At 41.4% G+C, this 13,246-nt stretch overlaps 1 protein-coding gene across 27 annotated transcripts in view; it reads right to left on the bottom strand.

The window, feature by feature from the left end:
• The window catches only part of celf2 (cugbp, Elav-like family member 2), a 185,533-nt gene that overhangs the window by 87,325 nt on the left and 84,962 nt on the right, over positions 1–13,246 (bottom strand). Inside the window, exon 1 of one of the 27 annotated variants that reach the window (XM_067427598.1) lies at positions 12,900–13,245. The exons of 24 other annotated variants lie outside the window; for them this stretch is intronic. In XM_067427598.1, coding sequence (XP_067283699.1) covers positions 12,900–12,976 — 77 coding nt within the window. In that variant the 5' untranslated portion in view covers positions 12,977–13,245. Of the gene's footprint in view, positions 1–12,899; position 13,246 lie in introns of those variants that run through there. 2 more of the 27 variants (XM_067427615.1, XM_067427617.1) reach the window with 2 other exon arrangements.

The following is a 13,246-nucleotide window of genomic DNA, read 5'->3' as shown; positions in this document are numbered from 1 at the left end:
AATTATAATACTGCGATATATTATTATGTGTATCACAAGATAGTTGTGATATTCAGCACTATACAGAAAATAAGATCCAATGTGTGTACATGTCATGCGTCTAGTTACGGGACTCTGGATAATTATGCATGTCAGTCAGTTGATGGCTCAGTTAAGCAAAAACGTGTCATCATACCCGCGTGGCTTTCGCCCGACCTCTCTGGTCCATTGAATTTCTGTATTTACTGTAATACCAGAAATCGATTAGAGCTTAATGCTCCATCCAAAGATGTTCTCTAATTTACCTCCATCTCCAAAGAGTTCCTATGAATATTCCTCCGCACAAAGCTATCACAGAACTCTTTCTGTGAAATGGGTTAAGAAAATAAAACAATGGCAGTTGAGGGGTGATATGATATGCCTTTAGGGATCTAAACATTCTGAGTTTTTTTTTCCAGCTTTGCTTTAAAACGAACCCACAACGTGCAGTCCCTGTGCGCATTACATAATCAACTTCAGCCCTAACCACCAGCAGATGTTAGCCGTGTAATCTCACTCACTCGCGTCCAAGTGAGACTGCCTCAGCTTTTTCGCGGAGTATGATCCCTTTCATACACATGAATTTGTGTCTCTGTTCATGGGTGTGGATCACAGGGAGAATGAATGCTGCACGCTGATTGGTTAAGCAGCAACACAAGGTGACCACAGCCAATCAGTGGCAAGCGTAGCAGAACAATGAGGGATCCTCCATTTAAATGTGAATGCAGTGCTATTATCTAGCTGGGCTTGTTTGTTTGTGTGTGTGTGTGTGTGTGTGTGTGTGTGTGTGTGTGTGTGTGTGTGTGTGTGTGTGTGTGTGTGTGTGTGTGTGTGTGTGTGTGTGTGTGTGTGTGTGTGTGTGTGTGTGTGTGTGTGTGTGTGTGCGCGCATGTGTGTTCAAGTCTCTTACTTACATCATTATCCTGGAGAGAAAGAAAATTGGAAAGACAAATGACAAAAGAAATAAATGGGGTACAAACCAAATTGCCAGTTTGGCCATTTTGATTATGCAGATTTTGAAAAATATGTTATTTTTCATGTACTCGTTAAAGACACTGTGAAATCCAAAAAAGCTGTTAAATACATACATTTTTAAAATGGTCTTAAATTTGGGCAGCCTGATAAAATCACGAGACTAAAAGGACACTAACAAACTAATGTTCTGAATCAGTCATAAATCTTTCACTGAATGAACTCACTGAATCAATCAGAGCGGTTACTGAATCATGCAACTCACTGAGTATGTATGCACAACTTTAGTTTCAATAGACCTGAATTCATTCCGACTGATAAATCTGAATGTAGTGTTTAGATGAATGCTAAACAAAGTGATCGGGTTGACGTGCATGTTTATATGCCACAAGTTTCAAATCAGAATTGATATGCCCACACTGCACAAATATGCAATTTTCCTTTGACTCTTTGCGTATAATAACTATTCTACTACATTGGTTCTTTATTTGTTTTAAACAGCAGACTTAATATTTATCAATTTCCGGTCATAATTTGAAAACAATGAGTATGTTTTGCCGTGCTCCTTATATTTATCATGCAGTAAAAATGCCCCCCAAGATAAGAATCCTAAACAAGGACTGGTGGGACATTGTCCTGCTCCACTTCAAAGACGCTGAGTAAAAAGGAACATTTTAGGGACTGGACACTCATATATGACACTTTATTCAACATAAAGAACAGCTCGTTCCACACGTCATACGTCACTGCACATGTCCTTTTAAATTTCGGCTTCCGATCAGGTGTTTAACATGTCCTCTCGATCGGATTAGAAAAATAATCAAACACTCCTTTCAATCCAATCTAAAGTTCATTCGAATAGAACTTAATTGGATCAGTAACGCCGCATTCACACGATGCGTAGGCGCTACCGCTTCCCATTTACTTTGAATGGGTGACATCATCCGTTGCCAAACTGACTTGTGGGTTCTGTCGCGGCGCTTCACTCGCGTTGCAAGCGGCAGAAGTTGAAGATTTCTCAACTTTTCAAGCGCAGCGCAGGCGTCATCCAATCAGATCGCCGTATGCAAATATCCTACAGCAGACGCTAGCCAATTGCGTTCATAACTGCTAAAACAGTGAACCATCCAGACGCAGCTCCCGGACCAGAACGTGATATTATCCCCACTGTCGGCGCTTTTTCAGGATTTAATGTACTCAACAGCTTCGAGCACCTGTGCAGTGCACTGACAACAACTACACGGGCAATCGCACTCGCACATACAACCAAATCGGCATCCATTGTGTCTCACAGACTAGCTGTCATAAAAAGGCACTTTTTTGTGTTGTGTTGTGGTCCAAGCAGCAAGTAAGTTAATGTGATTGGCTGTTGTCACTATGACGATCGCATCAGCACCAAGCTACAGCCACGCCCTCCATCAAGCGTTAAGGCCTATGCCCCGTGTGAATGCGCCGTTAAGGTATTTACATGAAGGCTTTTCAGTCCGATTGAGCTGTTATTAGGAATACTAATGGATTATTTGGTTGCATGTAAACCTAGCAACTACCTGCACTGTATGTTATAATTACTTTTAGAAACGTCTGTCTGGAAATGAAGCGAGTCTGTAACAATTAAACAATCTGGGTATGGTTGTTCATTGAACATTAGAAAAATGTAAAACAATTGTGCTGGTTTATCTGATTAATGACATAACTTATTTAAAATCAAAACACCAAAAAAGCCTTGGATTATATATTAACAGCAACAGATATTTCATTGAAATATAATTGACTAGTTCTTCTTAGTTATAGTTATTTCAATGACATTTAAATATTAATTTATGAATTTAAATCACAATATAAAAATTATTAAACCATATAGCATACTGTTATGTATTGCCTACTCCTTGCTGACACTAATGGAATTTAATTAATTCCCAAATTCTCCATATAGGATTCCACTGTGTGTTGAATCTGCATCAAAATGGAAGGTAAAGCGCAATGCATTGTGGAATACTGTATTCCACACAGAGTGCTGTCATATTCTGGACATTTCAGCAAACACAGCAGGTTATCCGCATATTGAATGCATACTGCAAAAGCAGCCGGAGAAGTATGGTAAAGCGCCATTTAGAACATACCCAGTGAGTCTGTTTTCAGAGGGCAGCGGTATATAGTGAACACACATTCACTCAGACACAGCCTGAGGGTAGGCATAGACAGAATCACTCCATTTTGCCCGTAACAGCATAGAGAGGCCTGCGAGCTCGCAGTAGATCAAGCGCTGCAATAAAACAGTCAGGCCTACTTGCGCAAACTTTAACTGAGCCTCCACACACACACATACACACACACCAAATTCTATAACCCGGTATAATACACACATTTATCTTTCTCTCATTACTCTATCATCGTAGTCCCCACAGCAAACACTCCTGCATTCTTATATAACCGATCTGTTTGATGAGAGAATGGGAGCAAAAGGGAAGAAAAGCAGCCATGAACACTTGTGTGGATCTTGTATTTTTCCTCCTTCACATCAAAATGCATTTTCCGGTCAGAGTCAAGGTTGGCCGTGACAGCGCTCTCCCAAAAGTCTCTTCGTATGCAGTGGCCTAGTTTCTTCAGGGTAAGAGAAACAGAAAGACGCAGTGGAAGACGGGTGCAAGGTGGGATCAGTGTCATACACTGCTACACTCGGTTGAGCATTGGAGAGGCATCAGTATCGTAACTGTCCAAAAGAGGTGAGGTCTGTCTCCCGTGCTAGCTCAGAGATCTGCTGCTGTGCCCATGGCATCTCCTGGCACGGAGCCCCGGGGGGCTGTTTGCCCATCTGGGAAGCTGGCTGAAGGGTTCGGTGGCTTTGCGGCAGCCAAGGTTGATGGCCTGATGTGGTTTAGGGGAAGTGCAAAGGCGTGCTGGAGGTCCCAGTGATGGGACCTGAAAAACGATTCATGAATATTGAACTTCATTAGCATAGAAGTCTCAGGCAGCCAAGATTTTGATCATCGGAATTAGTGTACCGTCCTTATTTTAGCCAAAAATCAACACTGAAAGAGGCCTACTGATTGACACGCAAAGTGACTAACCACACTATTTAATGCTACTTTCACACCAGTTTTCCATTCCTGACTGGGGTGTTACCTGTTGCTGTTCCTGGGGGGCCACTTTCTACATCTAACCCCAGTTAAACAAACCTGAACCAGCTAATCAAGGTCTTCAGGATTACTGGAATCTTCCAGACAGGTGTGTTGGAGCAGATTGGATCTAAACTCTGCAGGACATTTGCCCTCAAGGAGCAGGATTGGACATCCTTGCTTTATGCAGTGTTTTGTTGGGTGTCCTCATCTACAGTGACATCTCAACCGGGCAAAATCCTGCTCCACATAAAGTAAATATTAGACATCAAATGTTTTGATTGTCTGCTATTTTGTCATGTCATGCAGCAACCAGCGAATTCACAAATAAATGACGCATATGAGTTGGTTCTTACAAATTGTTTAAAAATACTCCAGTTTGAATCATTCCAACTAAAGGCCCAGACTTACTAAAACGACAAAAAATGGAGACCGAATCAGAATGCGGTAGCAAAACGTTGTGCCTAGACCAAAACGTTGCACTTGAACACACCATAAAGACTGCAGCCAACTAGTCTGTACATTCTGTTCCAGCATAAGCGGAAACAGTCTCCATACCAGCAGGGGGCAGTATTCATCATTCACCGGAAGAGATAAGACTGCAGATATACAAATTAACAAAGCAGCATGTGTGCCCCTCTTGACTTTGTCGTTTTCTTGCTTTTGCCACTCCAATTTGTTTCTTGCACACACTGTTCTGCTAAGCTGAACAGCCATCAGAGCGATCTCTCAGCAACAGGATCCTCAATCGCGTGAAAAGCCGTTGGTACAACTACTGCTAATGGTGCAGAACATACCGCAAAAAATAGGCCAACAGACTCTCAACAGCGACCAAACATTGGCCGACGAAGTGTCCCAAAACTGTGCATTCAAACTCCCTAAAATTGCCATTTTGAGCAAGTTCTTCCATATGGATCAGACCGAACTGTCTGTGGGTGTGCCGTCTAGGCTATTAGCATTCTTTTGATGAGAAACGGGACAAATCCACATACAGGGATAGGACAACAGCAAACCCAGGCAAATTTACACACAGGTGTGAGGCGTGGATTAGTGTGCTAGAACGCAAGAGTCGAGCTGGAAGGCTTTTGCTGAGGGCTGCCAGGTTGTTGAGTACTTGTCTATGTGTGCGTGTAAATGTATTTGTGTGACTTTTAGCGCAGTGCCTTTTAAACAGGCAGCCGAAATAAGTCCTCAAATGTTTCCCATAATCCCGCATTCCGCTCCCTCTAGCTGCAAATAATGAGCTCTCCTTCTGAAGAGCCCAATCAAACAAGTAAAACATTTGAGAGAGAGAGCGAGAGAGAGCACGAGAGACATGACAACATGGGTATGAAAGGAAGCAGAGAGAGGATGCAGACATTATGGAACGTTAGAGAGGGAGTGAGGACAGAAAAAGACAAAGAGGATGAAGCAGCAGAGTGAACAAGAAAAAGAAAGCAAGGGAAAGGCAGGGAAAGACAGAGGGAAAAGGTCCGTGGAGACTCATTGAGGTAAGCCTTGACTTTGGCAAATGCAGCCACGCAGATGGAGTGAATAAATATTGGACAGGGATCTCACATCACTTACAGAGAGAAAGAGGAGGAGGGGTTATTGGGAAAGAGACGAATCGAGAGGGAAAACAAAAGAGCTATCCAATGCAAAAGAAATCAGCGCACACAAGCACGTCCAAATTGTTGATCATTTAAGCCGCCAAATCAACATTAAATGAGTAATGCGTTCTGCATCGTTGACTTATCGACTGTAGCAATAACAGCGCTTTAAAGTATTTACTATACATTTCCTATTTAAAATAACTATGTATAAAGTAAATCAGAAATGATTTTACCACTTTGTGTAATGGCTAACAACACCCTCTAGCTATTTAGACTAAGCAAGCACATGTTTTTAGGCATGTCTATTCATGCCTATTATAGTGATGAAGCAACACTTACACAGAAATCACTATCATGAGGATTCCAATTAAAATGACTGGATTATGCATAATATCAATACATTTAATTAAATAATATTTCAATATCAGTCTAAACTTTCTGCTTAAAACAGCAAAAATCAAATAGCAGCGATTCAAACTCTGCACAACGACGGAAATTGAATTGCCAAAAAAAAAAAAATGTTACAGATATCTAAAGCAACTGGGGAGAATTTTTTTTTTTTTTTTTGAAAGGCCAATAAACACGTCTGTTTCCATTGTGTGTGTGCGTGTGTGTGTGTGAGAGAGTGTGTTAGGAAGCGAGAGATTTCTATGGTTCCAAGGCCACAGGGGAGAATGTTGTTCGTCAAAGAACTCTAGACAAACACTCCTGCCTTGACTGTAGTCAGCTTTTCAGCGAGTGAAAGCCATCATCACGAGTGCATGCGTGACCACAGATAGAGAGAGAAGATGCTTGTCTCTCAGTAAAACCAGAGAGGGGTGTTCGAGAGATGAAGACAGAGAAAACGAGAGAAATTAGGTGTAGAGTGACAAGGTAGACAGCAAATGCAGACAAAAATTTAATTAGCACTTTAAATATGTGCTGGTGAGTTGCAGATTTGATCTAATCAGGTTTTGAACTAGCCTGGATGCCAGCCCAATTTAGCCCTGCCCACAACATTTGAGGTCGGGCAATTCGGTCTCGACTTGATCCATTGTGGAGCAATTATGGCCATGGATTTATGGATTTATTCAATTTGGATTTATACGATGATGGACAGAGAACGCAACGTAATCATCCACATCACCAAATAGTGCTTGGGTTGAATTTGTTCTAATCCTAAATGGAGAACGTGTTCGTATATGCATTCACCTTTACTATTTCTCTCAAAAATGATGATTGTAATAGTAAATACTCTATGTATGCTTAAAATATTTTTTACAACATCGACAAATATTGTTTACACTCTTCTTTTACTTATTCCAGCGTGCGTGCAGTGGAGATCTGTTCAATTGTTCATGAACGATTCGTTCTTTTTGAACTAATCTTAAATCTGACTCAGGAACAACGGGTTGTTTCAGGGAGCAATTTGTTGTTCACTAAGTTCACGTTAGCCAAGAAAACTAGACGCACCCTAGCGGCAGCAGATCTAATCTGCTTGCGAGTGTCATCTAGCAACTCTCAATACCCTTCTGAGCTGTAATCCCCAAACTCTTGCCAGGCCAATCACATCCTGTGTAGAGTCGGTGGGCGGGGCCATAATGATGACGGCCGAGTTGCGTTTGCGTGCTTCTAGTAAACACAGAAGCTGGCGAACGGCGGCGGTCTTTCGAATCAGCTTTGACCGCGACTCTGGAAGACTTGGGAGTTAAGCTTTTCTCTGAGAAAAGAACAAAGAACGGCACTGACGTCATTCTTATAAAGGGAAGATGTGTTCGGAGTTTAGCCGACCGGATACGGCGAATGTTTAATCTATCAACAAGCTCTGTTTCACCTTCGTTGCTCTGGTTGGTTGTAGCGCTATCCTATCGCATGCAGAGGGAGTTTGAAAGACAACCGTTTATCCCGCCCCTCAGATTGAGCCCTGTCTATGGTTAGTTTCCAGACTAAACATCTTGATGTGGGTCTGGCTTGTCAGGCTAAGTTCACGTATAAAAAAATAATTAAAAATTTTGATGCTATAAAAAACTCGAAGTTGTCACTGAAGCAACAAAACGACATTTTTCTGGATTTTTGGGAGGAGATGAGAACTTTACCTTAAATTTCTACATTTCCATAACTGTTTATTTAACAAACTGCATGTATTTACAGATACTGCGGCATTGTAGGCGGCGTTTTAATACCGCGGCAGTTCATACTTCCTTCTCTCTACTGCGCAGACGCAGGTCCTAAATCAGCGCAAGATGTCATATTCGGACATTGGTGGCTTCACTTTTCTACAATGGAAGATAGTGAAGGGGCGTCGTCCATCTTTTTTTCCAGTCTATGATCCAAACAGATTCTACTGTAGACTTGGGGAAGGAGGCGAAGGTGCTAATATTGTAAAATTTTCATCTGAACATTGCCCCATCAATACTGGTGATGAGCAAAAAACTTCCACATTCTGTAAAACAGGCTGCATCGCTTCCAGTTAAATACGGAGATGTTTTGTTCAAGATGCCTTCAAATGAGCTCCTAAAATAACTGATATACATCACATATGCAGATTGTATTCTACATGTGTTTTATTTTTCTTATTCCTACTTGCATTGAAACATTAAAATGCCAGCAATAAAAAAAACTAGCTAGGTTAGCTGATAAATTCTATGAATATTCCAGTCAATATGAACACTTTCTCCGACAAGAAGATGCGATGAGACTTGATTTCCTGTTTGTTCATGTAACGCTCGGCATAGAGGCTATCATGTCTTTATCCGTAACACACATGGACCGGCAAAACGCAGGCACGAGGGATGCAGTACCTCTCGCCAATACAAATATACATCTGACCCTGAAATGCATTGCAACTTTATAGCGCTGAAAATAAAATCCATTGGCCTTGAGTTTGAAAAAGTCAATCTCTGTGAAATCCTTTCAACATACACACAAGCATTCACTTTCTTGACATGCAGGGCTACTCCCTGCCTAAAATACTACTAGCATCCACTTTTGAGGAGGCTTTTTGACAGCCATTTACGGAATAAGTTATTGCATTTTGATGAAAGATTATGAAGACAAATATATTAATAACATGCACCGGTGAATCGTGCACAATAAGAGCAGGAACGTGTATTAAGAAAGTAAACAGGGTCAATTTTGATTACATGATGACTTTAAGGTTGGCTGATTGTGTGCCACAGCTCCTCATGCTCGTTAATCATCCCTTTATCTTCCAGCAATTTATGGAATGAAACTGCTCGCTGTAAGCACTGGAGGCATTTCTATTCTCCCTCTGTCTTTCCTGTCTTTCTTCCCTTTAGTTTGTGTCTCATGCTCTAGTTTAGCAGCAGATGTGAGGAACCACTCAAACAGGTCATGGGGGTCAAAGGGTACAGACTTCCCAAAGTTTGTGTCTGTGAACATAATTGTGGAAAAAGCTGGTTCTTTGCTGCTGAAGAGAGAGAAAAGACACCTAAATCAAAATACAAACTCAATCTTGCCAAACAATATAAGCATTTCAGGAATCAAATCAACTACTATTGATGTAATTTTCCCACATAAAAATAAAATAAAATAAAAAAAATACTAAATTATAACTTACATTAAATTCTTTTTGTGCTTTTTTGGAAAAGTCTGTATGGAAGGCTAAAAAAAGTGTTCGTAGGATAAAGATTTAAATAATAAATAGTCAAATGTGTGATATCAAATGGTTATTGTGAAATAGAAAGTTGTGGCGGTGAGTTTTGCATGAGCAAATTTTCAGAAATTAGCTTCAATTTGCAACAAAAAAAAAAAAAAAAAATCCCTTCATATTGCCAACATCCCCTCCCACCGATCCTCCAACACAGCCTCCAGTGGGATGGAAAACAAGTTCAGTGAACCCAACACAGGAACTCTGATCAGCCCCTCTCTCTCGTCCCGCACACACAATAAGAGCTTCTTTGTGTCCTGAAGGACTGCTGGAGTGTTCACGGATCTAAAATTAAGTTAGCCTGTCAAATGACTTCACTTTACTGCAAAACAAAAAGCAAGAATCCAGAATCAACAACAAAGTTGGCGGCTGAAGTGGCTTACGACAGGGAGAAATGTAGACTGCGCAGTTGGGGATTTAAGGGACAGGTGTTTTATATTCTCACTCGAGTGTGTGTGTGTTGTAATGTTTCTCTGGCAGAGAGGTGAGCGGCTTATCACGTAGTGAAGAGAGAGATTAGCAAGTATTCACTCGCTGGAACACGGGCCAGCTGGATGTTGCCCGTCCACCTTCTTACGGTGTGTGTGTGTGTGTAATGGGAGACTGATAGCAACACCTTGTCACAGAAGTGCTAGTCCGTGCTTATGGTGAACTCACCCGTCAGCGAATTCACCTACCTGTCTTGATGTGAGAAAAGAGGCATATGTGGACAGCAAGAATACAAATTAATAAACCTGGGAGCTGAACAAAACAGAAAGGCCCGTACGCAAAAAGAAAAATTCATGAGGAAAAAAAAAAGACATACCAAACTTCTGAAGAACTTTGATAGCAATCACGTGGTATAACTGGAAAAATAAACATGGTTTTATTCATCATAACAGAAGGAAATAAAGAGAGGGGGCATAGTGCAATATTTTCACCAACCAGTTATGGTAAATATTTAATATGGATCAGAATTCATATTAAATACAATAAATAAATTAAATACATTTACAATTAATACTTTTTTGACAGGAAATCTGTCCAAAATTGGCCAAAGATACTTTTGGCCAAGGCAATATTCTTGAATATAGGAAGCTGACGTACTTCCGTTGTAATAAAAAATAAATAATAATAATAAAAAAATATTTTAATTACAATTGTTAATTTAACTACATTTAAATCATTTAAGACTTATTGGGCCCCCCTGAAAATGTAATGAGGCCCCTGACCCCACCATTCTAGCCAATACTAACCAACTGCAGAAGCGCAGAGCCATACGTCACAGCATTCTGAGGACAGCAAGGCCAGGGCAGCAGTCTGTGGGGTATAGCTTATAGCATCATTAAGAGTAGGTTTAGTGGTTGGATGGGGTTGGGCATTCATTAAGGTAGAGCTTATAGTTATAGTTAAGGGTAGGGTAAGTAGATGGTCATGATACACAATCATCTTCCGGTCTGGCACCGCTGTCCTCAGACTGCTGTGACGTGTGGTTCAGCAGTTGGATATTCTAACCTAATATAGAGCAGGGCTTTTGCTTGAATAACACATAAGATAAGGTCAGTTAGAAAGTCTTTTCAGAGGAGCAGTCAGTGTTGCCAAGTCCATAGTTTTTCCACACAATGTGTATACTTTTATTAAGGATATATATGTTGTTTTTTTTTTTGTTGTTTTTTTTCTAAGGGTTGTTTCCACCACAGTACATACTACAACTTATGCGCTCCATGCCCCAGCCGTACAAATTCATCCGCTCGATGGAGAATCGCATTGGGCTATTTTTGGGCTACTTTTGACTGACTGGCCATTGGGCTACTTTTGTTGCACAGATCAATTCTGGCAGTTATCACGTTTTGTACCTTTTTCCTTTAAAATACCATGAATAGTTCACATTAAGAATAGGCACGTTCATTAAGACAGTAAATGGTTTCATTTTGTCTTTAAATTAAGCTAATTACAACAAACTATAACCTCATCCCAAACGCCAAAGTACATATTTTGGCATCTTTAGAGGAGAGTGAAGTCATTATTTAGTCTCTTCATGAAATATTAGTAATTTCACGGGCATTTTATGGCGTTTTTCTCTGAGCACGTTCAGTTCTGTCTCCAATTTTTCCTCAGAAGATAAACAAATAACAGACTGTCACATGCTAGGCTATATCAACTGTAAATAGCTGGTAGATGGGAATAGAGGGGAAGCTGGAGTAAAAAGGAGAGAAAAAAGAATGAACGCGGCGAAATTCTCAACACAAAACAAGCGCTCATCAACCGTTAGGAGTTAAAGGCGAGCGGACGTAAGTGGGACAGCGGCAGCGTCTGTGAAGAGCTCGCGCTGCATCAAACTATCCCTCGCGCCCCGCAACACTGCACTTTAAGTGAATTACGTGTCCTGCGCGTGGTCTAATCTGATTTCGGCAACACATGCCACGTAACAAATCAAATTTGAAACAACCCAGATAGAGAGGGAGAGAGGGAGAGAGGGTGGGGGTGGGGGGGAAGAAGGGGAGTCAGTCATTGCGCATTCCGATGGTTTAAAAGCAGAGACGGAGCGGCGCATGTTTTCAACACTGAGTGAGCTCGAGCCATTTCGGTCACATGTCTCTTGCTCATGCACGAGCTGACACTGTGCTGCGGATCATATGCGTTCAATTTAAAGCAATTGTTCTGCTATTTAACGCTCTGATGCATGAACTATTCAATTATAAAAGCGGCAAAACTATAGGCTACACGTACAAATGAACAGGCCTAGGCTATAGCCTACAACACTCCCCGCCTAAAATGATATGATAAAATCAGATATATCCATTACGTTAGAAGATGGTGTATATTGTGTCATCTACTAGGCATATAATAGCCTATATCATTAGGCTATTATTATTATTAGCCTATTTATCAGTGGTTGTGAAAGTGTCGAAGGCAATGGGGGTTTGGATGTAACATAACACCCTTAATGGTTAAAAATGTCTTGGACATCGGTCATCGGAGGGTTAATGTTCTCATAGCCTACTTTTAAACCCCATAGGCTATCACACAACAACATCAAATCCATTGTGGATGCGCGTGCACATGCAACAGACGCGTTTCAGTAATGTTGATGTTGATAAAATATGAATGAGTCTTGTGACCAAGCAAATCAACTGAAACTGTCCTATAATCGAGCTCACCCCAAAGCCCTGAGTATATTAAAGTATCATAAGTTCTTTAGTACAGCCCATTGCATACACTAGACTAATAGTCAGATGTGATATCAGTGGACCATTACATTTATTGTCGAGTTATAGCCTATTCATACAAATGCACTGCAGATCAGACTATAACAAAACTCGGAGACGATTCGGACTGTCCGATTACGGAACACTAAATCCAACGTGTTTGTTTCCCCGATGAGCAGCTGCACAATGAATTCGGTTAAAAGCAAATACAACATTAGCACCATCAGTCCCGTTATCTGATCGCTGATAACACAACGCGAGGCGCAAACACACTACCGCCGCGTGCCCTATTTGTCAACATCCTCTCGCCGAACAAGATGACAGAGAGCTGGAGAAGCAAAGAGATAAAGAGCTAAACGCTTACATCCTCTCTCCGGCGCTCAACAATCGTCCATCCACCATCATCTCGGGAAGAAAATCCAGATTGTAGGACGAAGTCATGTTTAGGCTTGACCGTGTTGTGCGCCGTTGACTGGATAACGCCCGCCCTCCGCGCGAGCCTGCCTGCCTGCCGAGTTTGGGCGCGCGAGACAGAGAGGGACAGGTGCAGCAGCGCGAGCGGCACTGGGCACACACACACTCACACACACACACTCATACACTCACTCACTCACATACACACTAACTGCGCTTGTCACATTCTTTTCCTCTCACCCATTAGACCGTTTTTCCTCAACAATCCCTTCTTCTCAGACAACTATCGCTACGGAG

The sequence above is a fragment of the Pseudorasbora parva genome, chromosome 20, assembly GCF_024679245.1.
Source record: "Pseudorasbora parva isolate DD20220531a chromosome 20, ASM2467924v1, whole genome shotgun sequence".
NCBI lineage: Eukaryota > Metazoa > Chordata > Actinopteri > Cypriniformes > Gobionidae > Pseudorasbora > Pseudorasbora parva.
The sequence above is the reverse complement of the archived record's forward strand: the minus strand, read 5'-3'. Positions and strand labels throughout refer to the sequence as shown.